The 9,915-nt window shown below is 41.9% G+C and overlaps 1 protein-coding gene across 1 annotated transcript; it reads right to left on the bottom strand.

The window, feature by feature from the left end:
- Positions 1–5,106: 5,106 nt before the first annotated feature.
- On the bottom strand, positions 5,107–9,655 carry gpr26 (G protein-coupled receptor 26). Its single transcript, XM_072436878.1, has 3 exons — positions 8,779–9,655; positions 8,281–8,394; positions 5,107–5,754 (listed from the first exon to the last, which is right to left on the bottom strand). The coding sequence occupies exons 1-3, from the start codon at positions 9,447–9,449 to the stop codon at positions 5,508–5,510; spliced, it is 1,032 nt and encodes a 343-aa protein (XP_072292979.1). The 5' UTR covers positions 9,450–9,655; the 3' UTR covers positions 5,107–5,507.
- Positions 9,656–9,915: the final 260 nt, after the last annotated feature.

Below are 9,915 nucleotides of genomic sequence, written 5' to 3'. Positions count from 1 at the left end.
GACGGAATAGGGAGTGACGAGCGCGTAAGCGCTCGTAATGATGATTCCACCCCCATGGCGGCATCGGGAAGGCTTAGAGCTTTCAAACGATGTATCATTTGTTGTTATAGTAAAAACGGCTATATTGTTTTTGCTAAAAATATTATTATTATTATTATTATTATTATTTTTCTTGTTCTTCTTCAGCGCTTTGATCTCTAATTTGACCCCCTGAACATGCTCAAAAACTCACCAAACTTTGCCCAAAATTCAGAATCGGCGAAAAATTTTATTTTTTCTGGGCCATTTTTTTTTTCGTTAAAAAATGGCGCGACAGCGCCACCGACAAAAGTCAAAATACATTGCGCCTATGGGAGACGCCCCGAGGTCAACTTTGGCGTAAAGCTACGAAATTCGGGACACGCATTCCTCTCGTGAGGATAAACAAAAAAAATCATTGTGGCCACGCCCCCAAACTTACCCTATGGCCGCCATCTTCCTTTGAAAATGAAAACAAGCTGAGTTAGCCATTTTGTTTACGTCAAACTTTGACGAACTCCTCCTAGGGCGTTTTGCCCACCGACTTCAAAATCGGCGTACGTCCTCTGGACAAGTGGGGCATCTAAAGTTATTCAATTTTTTGATATACCTTTTACGGTCTGTGTGCGGCGCAGCCGCAAAGTTGGACAACTTATTTTGGAATATTGCAGGTCTAAAAATTGCTCCCATTTGATCAAAACCAGTCCGATTAGGACCAAATTTGAATCAGTTGTTAAACTTTCTAGTTTGGACCAGTTTATGATGACAAAATTGAAATGGCAGTGATAGCGCCCCCTACAGAGTGACCTTTAAATTAACATTGAAGGTCAAAAATTAGTTTTACCAAAATTGTCTAAACTTTACCCAAAATTCTATTTTGCCGTCCCGATCACAAAAGCCAATCACAAAAATGCCTAATTTTTTACGCCGTAGTCGTAGCGATGACAGAAACCTCCCATGTTATCCCTATGGGAAAACCACAAAATCTCTCAAATTACCACATTTTTATGTTTTACACTTTAACGAAGTCCTCCTAGTGCGTTTTGCCCACCAACCTCAAAATCGGTGTACGTCCTCTAGACAAGTGGTGTATCTAAAGTTATCCAAATTTTAAGGATAACTTTTACGGTCTTTGTGCGACGGAGCCGCAAACGTTTCCCAGAATTCTGACTATTTGGCCTTCAGAGTGGCCTATAAACAATAGAGTTTTTCCAAATGACATGATATTTTGAACGAAATTCTAATTTGCCATCCTGATCATACAAGTATGAGAGCCAAAGTCATATTTTGTACGGCGTAACCGTAGCGTTGACAGAAACATCCCATGTTATCCTTATGGGAAAATCGTAGAATCGCTCAAATCACCACATTTTTACGCTTCACACTTTAACAAACTCCTCCTAGGGCGATTGTCCGATCAAGTTCATATTTGGAGAATATCATCTACACAAGCGGGGCATCAAAACTTACCCATATTTTGATTCTAAGTGCTACGGTCTCTGTGTGGCGGACCCGCAAATATATGTCAGAAATGGGAAAACAGCGAAATCTCTAAAATCACCACATTTTTACGCTTCACACTTTAACGAACTCCTCCTAGGCCGATTGCCCGATCAAGCTCATATTTGGGGAAAATCATCTACACAAACGGGGCATCAAAAGTTATCCATATTTTGATTTTAAGTGGTACGGTCTCTGTGCCGTGGAGCTGCAAATATACTGTCACAAATGGGAAAAACGCCAAATCCTTGAAATGTTCACATTTATGCTTCACACTTTAACAAACTCCTCCGTGGGCAATAGCTCGATCAAGCTTTACTTTGGGAAAAATCATCTACACAAGCGCGGCATCAAAAGTTATCCATATTTTTATTCCAAGTGCTACGGTCTCTGTGCGGCGGCGCAGCAAATTTGACTGACACTTGTGTTCATTTGCACTGGATTGGCCATGTCCAATGTGTCGCCGTCTGTCAAGTTCTTTTTTAATTCAACACAATAAGGGCGCCATCTTTATCAAGTCGAAAGCGCAGAGTCGGAAGGCCGGCGGCCCGCGAGGGCCGTTGGATGCCGCTTGCGGCTTTAATTATTTTTATTTTTATTTTTCTTGTTCTTCTTCTGCGCTTTGATCTCTAATTTGACCCCCTGAACATGCTCAAAAACTCACCAAACTTTACCCAAAATTCAAAATCGGCGAAAAATTTTGTTTTTTCTGGGCCATTTTTTTTTCCGTTAAAAAATGGCGCGACAGCGCCACCGACAAAAGTCAAAATACATTGCGCCTATGGGAGACGCCCCAAGGTCAACTTTGTCGTAGAGCTACGAAATTCGGAACACGCATTCCTCTTGTGAGGACAAACAAAAAATATTATTGTGGCCACGCCCCCAGACTTACCCTATGCCAGCCATCTTCCTTTGAAAATGAAAACACGCTGTGTTAGCCATTTTGTTCACGTCAAACTTTGACGAACTCCTCCTAGGGCGTTTTGCCCACCGACTTCAAAATCGGCGTACGTCCTCTGGACAAGTGGGGCATCTAAAGTTATCCAAATTTTTGGTATACCTTTTACGGTCTGTGTGCGGCGCAGCCGCAAAGTTGGACAACTTATTTTGGAATATTGCTAATCTAAAAATTGCTCCCATTTGATCAAAAGGAGTCCGATTAGGACCAAATTTGAATCAGTTGTTAAACTTTCTAGTTTGGACCAGTTTATGATGACAAAATTGAAATGGGCGCGATAGCGCCCCCTACAGAGTGACCTTTAAATTAACATTGAAGGTCAAAAATTTGTTTTACCAAAATGTTCTAAACTTTACCCAAAATTCTATTTTGGCGTCCCGATCAAAAAAGCCAATAAGACAAATGCCTTAATTTTTACGGCGTAGTCGTAGCGATGACAGAAACATCCCATTTTATCCCTATGGGAAAACCGCAAAATCTCTCAAATTACCACATTTTTATGTTTCACACTTTAACGAACTCCTCCTAGTGCGTTTTGCCCACCAACCTCAAAATCGGTGTACGTCCTCTAGACAAGTGGGGCATCTAAAGTTATCCAAATTTTAAGGATAGCTTTTACGGTCTCTGTGCGACGGAGCCGCAAACGTTTCCCAGAATTCTGACTATTTGGCCTTCAGAGTGGCCTATAAACAATAGAGTTTTTCCAAATGACATGATATTTTGAACAAAATTCTAATTTGCCATCCTGATCATAAATGTATGAGAGCCAAAGTCATATTTTGTACGGCGTAACCGTAGCAATAACAGAAACATCCCATGTTATCCTTATGGGAAAATCGTAGAATCGCTCATATCACCACATTTTTACGCTTCACACTTTAACAAACTCCTCCTAGGGCGATTGTCCGATCAAGTTCATATTTGGAGAATATCATCTACACAAGCGGGGCATCAAAACTTATCCATATTTTGATTCTAAGTGCTACGGTCTCTGTGCCGTGGAGCTGCAAATATACTGTCACAAATGGGAAAAACGCCAAATCCTTGAAATGTTCACATTTATGCTTCACACTTTAATGAACTCCTCTGTGGGCAATAGCTCGATCAAGCTCATATTTGGGGAAAATAATCTACACAAGCGGAGCATCAAAAGTTATCCATATTTTTATTCCAAGTGTCACGGTCTCTGTGCGCTGGAGCCGCACATTTGACCGACATTTGTGTTCATTTGCACTGGTTAAGCACAGTATTGAACATGTCCAATGTGTCGCTGTCTTAGTTCTTAGACAATTGCGTTAGCGCCATCTCTGTAAAATGCAGAGAGCAGAGTCGGAAGGCCGGCGGCCCGCGAGGGCCGTTGGATGCCGCTTGCGGCTTTAATTGTTTATTGTTTTATGTTGAATCCCCAAAGCAAGTTCCTATGTTTGTGAATTCTGTTCATTAGCAATGGCAGTAAACCTTTTTCTGATTCTCATTCTGATTCTAAACGCGTAGAGGAATGTTGCATGCCCTGTCTTAATGAGATGCAGATTGCACGTGCCTGTCCTGGGGTCTGGTTGTGGTCTTGGCTGCACAGATCAGGGGCAGTCTGCAGTGCTCTGTGGCTCATCCCCCGCACTCTGTCCTAATCACACAATACCCTGTGCTCGCTTCATGTCAGAGCTCTGCTTCTCCCACTCACGCTGCTTTCTCTCCGGGGGAATACGCTCCTAATTGGTCCGGCTCTGATCCTCAGTCTTTCTTATAGTAAAGGATACAGCCGTTTGGTTTTCTAAAAAGAGGAAGAACACGGTTTGTTAGCTCATGTTGGTGTGTTGTACAGTAGATGAAGTGGTTTGGTGATGCCCACAATCCTTCAGGGCTCTGACAGCTGTGCTTTCCTCTCCTTAGATCTGCTATCGCTCGCTTCTGCTCTTAGCAGCCTGTAATTAGGAAACCATCTACTCCTGGCCCTGGTGCCTGTGAAAGACACTGTTGGCAGAGAAGGTGGGAGGACGACATTTCAAATTATTTCTTAAATTAATTCTACTCCTCTATTGAAACTGTGTGTGGGAAAATGTGTTCGCTCATGAAATTATATATCAGTGGTTTGTGGAAAGCAGAGAGTAGTGGTTTTAAAGTTAGCTGAGTCAGAGCAGGTCAGAAATGTTCAAAAAAAGTATTCTAGACTCATTGGAAATGCCAAATGCACAGCATTTAATGCAAAATATTCACAAACACATTTAGCACCAAATGTGAAACAAATACCACAAACAAAATATACTTTAGGTCCTACCAAGTCTGGTTTTAATCTAGACAGTACATTCACATAAGCAGCATTTCTTAGGACTCCTCTGCAGCTCTAAGCATCATTTTGGCCTGTGTAAACTCTCAAAGTCACTTAATACAAATATACTGTTATCAGGAGAAATTCCCTTTCCTCCTCTTCTCTATATGACTTAATAGCTCATTGAAAGTTGAGAGAATGTTAACAGTAAAATATTCAAAAGCTACAGAACCACATTCAATTATAAATCCTACACAATACAGAAAACTCCATAGCTTTGTAACAAAACAAGAAAGTGTTCTGTTTGATTCTGTCTTCAAGGCTGAAACTAAACGTGTCCAGTTTGGACCCTTGCTGTTTTATGGAGACTTGATGCAACAATGTTATTGGAGAATATTCAACAAATTTGTATTTAGCCAATGTCACAAATTCTAGATTTTACTTCATCTTTTATAAACATTTTAAGCAGGAGCATTTTAAACTAGATATATAATAGTGATAACACATCTCATAATATTTTTTCACCATTCTAAAGTTTTAAATAACTATAAAATCAACCTTAGACTTTTTTATTTTACTCCACTGACCAAAATACAATAATTTACGATTAAAATTATGTATTCAAACTACTTATAAAATTCTCTTCTAAAATGTAAATCTTTTGGCACATTTAAAAACCGTCTAACGAATTACTCAAAGCCTGTTCTGTTCAAACCAACTCCAGCCTGCATTCTGATTGGTGCAGTCCTTCTGTGTTCTGGCCTGTCATTGGTCCGTCAGCTTGTCAGTTTGGACACTGACAGTATTGTAACTCCGGGCTGTGCTGCTGTGTGACGCGGTGAGTGGACTCCTCTTGAGCACCTTGTTGAGCAGGTTGCTGTAAGTCTTCCTGTACTGATGGCGGAGCAGCGAGTAGACAAACGGGTCGGTGGCTGCTTTGCTGTAGGCCAGGCATTTGGACAGCACGCCCCAGTGAGGGTTAATGGGCCCCGGGCAGAACAGCTCCACAATTCTACCTCAGAGAAAAGAACAAGAGAAGGCGGAGTCATACAGGCACAGTGAGGTAATCATGAATGAGTGCAAGTGGAGCGGAAGTCTACTGGACGGACTATAATGCTGTGTAAATGTCATGCTGTGAAATACCAGCTCTCGGAGGGGAACAGCTCCATAGAGCGCAATACTTAATTACTTTAGCTTAATTGAACCTCTGAGCTTATACACTGGTAGCTCAGTTGGTTGATATCTCGTCCTCTAATCCGAAGGTTGGCAGTTGGAATCACACTCCTGACATGAACATTGTTTGTAGAGCAGTCCCAAGCCACTGATCCAGAGGTTAGCGATAGTGATGGGCAGATCAATACCAAATCAGATCAATACCAAATACATATCGATCTGACTGGGATATTAAAACATATTGATTCTCAAGCGAAAATATTGTTTGTTAAAATGTCTACATATAAATACATACACTGCCTGTCCAACAAAAGGCTGCCACAGAAAAAAAGCTAGCATACATAATGTTTGGAACAGCCGCTTTAAGCTTTGATTACAACTGTGACTTTGTTTCAAGCTTCTACAATGTCAAAACATTCATTTCAGTCCAGGTTTGCATTGTTTTTTCCATCAAGCTCTTGTGTTGATAATGGAGAGAGTGACTTCTGCACAAAGCCTTGTCCATCTCGTCCCAAACACGCTCACTGGGGTTCAGATCTGTAGTACATTAGTTTCTGCTTCTCCTCAGATGTTTTCTCTGCTTAATACCAATTTGATCAATTTGACCAATTTGACCCTCCTCAAACACACTGACATCTTTATCGTGACTATAGGATTTATCTTTCCACATGGTTGTTTCAGAAATTAGAAGCCATTCACTGCATCAGTTGGGTTAAAATACCGTGTTGCTGCTGGAAGATCATCACTCATACAGCGATTATTCAATAGGAGGAGAGGACCTGTTTGCTTAGTTGAATCCAGGTGACGACTTTTTTAGTTTTTTGGACAGGCCATGTAGATTATCGGCACATATATTACATTTTAGATCTGTTCAAGATGTGGGGGAGCAGAAATAATAACAGCTTCTGCATACCAAGATCAAATTCTTCATGGATGAGTTTCAATGCATTTGGATACAAACCTCATTGAGATGCAACAGTATTGAAACTAAAACCACTGATATCACCAATCACTAGTTGGCAGTGCAATTTGAGCTCCCACAAATGAACAGTGTTGTTGTTGTGTCCTTGGGCAAGACACTTCACCTGTTTTACCCCCAGTGTTTGTGGATCCTTGATGTAAAACGCTTTAAGTGCTTTGAAGCTGGACATGGCTGTATAAATGTGAGCATTCGCCATTTATTTACAGATGCTCAACTGAAGTTTCTTTACAAATTCCATGTGTTATCTGATCATATCTGATATTTGGTGATAAGTTACTTCTGTACTGTCACAGGCGCCCGGGGGGAGACTGATAAGAGTGGAGCTGGTATTCGTCCCCTTTGATCACCACCGATGAAAAAAATTACAATACAGATGATATATAATAGATTATGTCACCTTAGATATTGGACATAGTATTAAGGCTTTAGTGATGTATGTTTTTTCCTTTAAAGCCTGTTGTGGCTCATGACATTTAGAACTAATAGTTGAATAAAGAAAGAGGATTAGACTGGTGTATTGATTGGGTTTATCTAAATCAAGTGTGGATTCAATGTTTGAACTTGATTAAGTACATTACTATAAGACATCTGCATGTGATGGGTCATACATAATGATCCAAGCAGAGAATTACAATGGAAACAAAATTTGTAATGGCCACCACTTGTTTATGCCATGTGGATACTGCTGTATTTTAACTCAATTGGAAACAAATATTTGACAAATTAAGGCTGCACAATATTGAAAATTGCGATGTGAATGTTACTGAATACTGTTTGACACAATCATTTAAGCTATATTAAAACAAATAGCTTTATGCCTTAATGTACTGCACGTTAGTCCAACTAAATCAAGATTCATTTAGACTTAATATTGAAAATCATGAATGAAATCAGCATTTTTCAATATTGATACTGCAGAAATAGTTTCTTATGGGCAATGAACACACTTATTTGTATTGTAAGTATGAGAAAAGGGTTCACACAACTAAAATACAAGTCTGGAGTCACATTGCTATATTGAACGGCAAAAGGGCACACTGATATTGTTCAGTGAAAAATTGGCACCAGGTTTTCAGGAGAATATAAAGATTTAAGGAGGAGAAATGATTCTTGATCTTCATCCAGTTCTAAGCACTAGCCTCCATTATATGTAAGGTTGAGCCAAGAGACTTTCACCCATTCACTTTTAATTTGACATCTGATGTTTTGATAAACAATGATTCACAAACTGCATATTTTTAGCGTCCCCTCCATAGTTCCTAAGCAGCAGTAAAAGTTCACAGAAATGATCCCACTATCCGTCTGCCATCACCTCAGCATGGAGTATAGTGTGGGTGCAACTAGCAGGGGTTGCATCATAAAGGTCTTTACAATTGTGCTCACCTTGTAACCACATAAGGAGTGAAGCAGACCACAAACGTGCCAATGAAGGTGCTGATCTTCTTGATGGCCCTCTGCTTCCTGCGTCTCTGCTCATCCAAACAGCGCTGCCTCACGCTGAGGCATAGAGCACAGGGGAGCATCATTTACACATGACCTGACCACTACCCTTTATTGCTGCACTAATGGAAAGGTTTATGCACGACAGAGTTGGCAACATGGATGAGTGAGAACCTACAGATACACAATACAGAGCAAGATGTCATGGAGACTTTGTTGATGGCTGACATGGCGTGGGGGTGGAGCTGAAGTCATCCTTAATTGTATATAGCAGTATAATGGAACATAACATGAATCAGTGTCAGTAAGAAGTGTTTAAATGTCACTTTTAATTGTCAATGTGTAAAAATTAAACATAATCTAACCAAAGTGGATCTTAGGTTAGGCACTCTCAGGTTAGAGGCTTTCACCGTGAACACTTTTGATGATGGCTGAAGTTACCTCGGGTGGATGTCCACAAGCAGCACCAGAGTCTGCATGGTGATCACGTCGATGCGCTTGCAGTGGAAGCGGGCCACTTTGAGGACCTTCATGTAGGTTACGCACAGCACCACCAGCGCGAGGAGGTAGCTGAGCGCGTGGAGGAGGACAGTGAAGACCACATACTGCGCTCCCGCGGCTTTGCCACGTGAGTTACAAATAGTGCACGATGCGTAAAGGTGATGGTACCCGAGCCACGAGCGCCAGGTGGCCACGGCAGAGAAACACAGCGAGTGGATCCACGTGTATCCCAGCGCAATGACCGCGTCCCGGTGCCGTATCTTGGAATGATAACTTAACGGGAATACCACGGCCACCCAGCGGTCGATGCTGAGCGCCGCCATGCTCAACATGGAGTTTGTGGTGAGAAAAGTGTCCAGGAATCCCACCAGCTGGCACAGTCCACTTGCGCCGGGATGTCCGGTGGTGACAAGTCCCACTACTGTCAGTGGCATGCTGGACACGCTCAGCAACAGGTTACACGACGTCAGGTTGAGGATGAAGAGCGCAGGCACCTGTTTACGGATTTCAGGGTTGTACAAAAAGCAGATCAGCACCATGACATTGGACAGCAGTGACAGCACGATGATCCCTAAAAGAAACAGGGTACATGCTATGTCCACCGCGGGCATGGTGAGGACAGTCCTCAGCCTCTTCTCATGCTCCCCAAGATAGGTTTACACCGCACTCCCGCGTAATGCCTCCACAGACTCGTCTGGTTCCATCCACGGCACAGTTATAAACTTGTGTTTTCATGTTGTAGCAGAGATTGCCCATCAGCACGAAGAGAGTCATTCTGCAGGAGCTGCTGCTGCAATCAGCTCTCTCCCCTGTCACGGCACCCCGAGCCAGAGCGCTTTGTGCTGCGCTATTGCGCACTGAGCCTCTCCAAGGGAACAGTCCAAAACTAAAGTTGAGTGTAATTAACAGCTGTCTATAGTCCGCTTGTTCCGTCATTTTGGATCCATCTTATTTGATCTTAGAACAGTGCTTAAGAATACTGCAGAACCCCTGTACCAAAATAGCGTTTAGAAGTAAAAATAGAAACACACGTACTATTGCGTGACTGAAGGAGGAACACTGATGTCATACGCGTCA

The sequence above is a fragment of the Eucyclogobius newberryi genome, unplaced genomic scaffold, assembly GCF_026437365.1.
Source record: "Eucyclogobius newberryi isolate DKJ021-1_F unplaced genomic scaffold, fEucNew1.0.hap1 SCAF_8, whole genome shotgun sequence".
NCBI lineage: Eukaryota > Metazoa > Chordata > Actinopteri > Gobiiformes > Gobiidae > Eucyclogobius > Eucyclogobius newberryi.
This window is presented reverse-complemented; position numbering and strand designations above follow the sequence as displayed.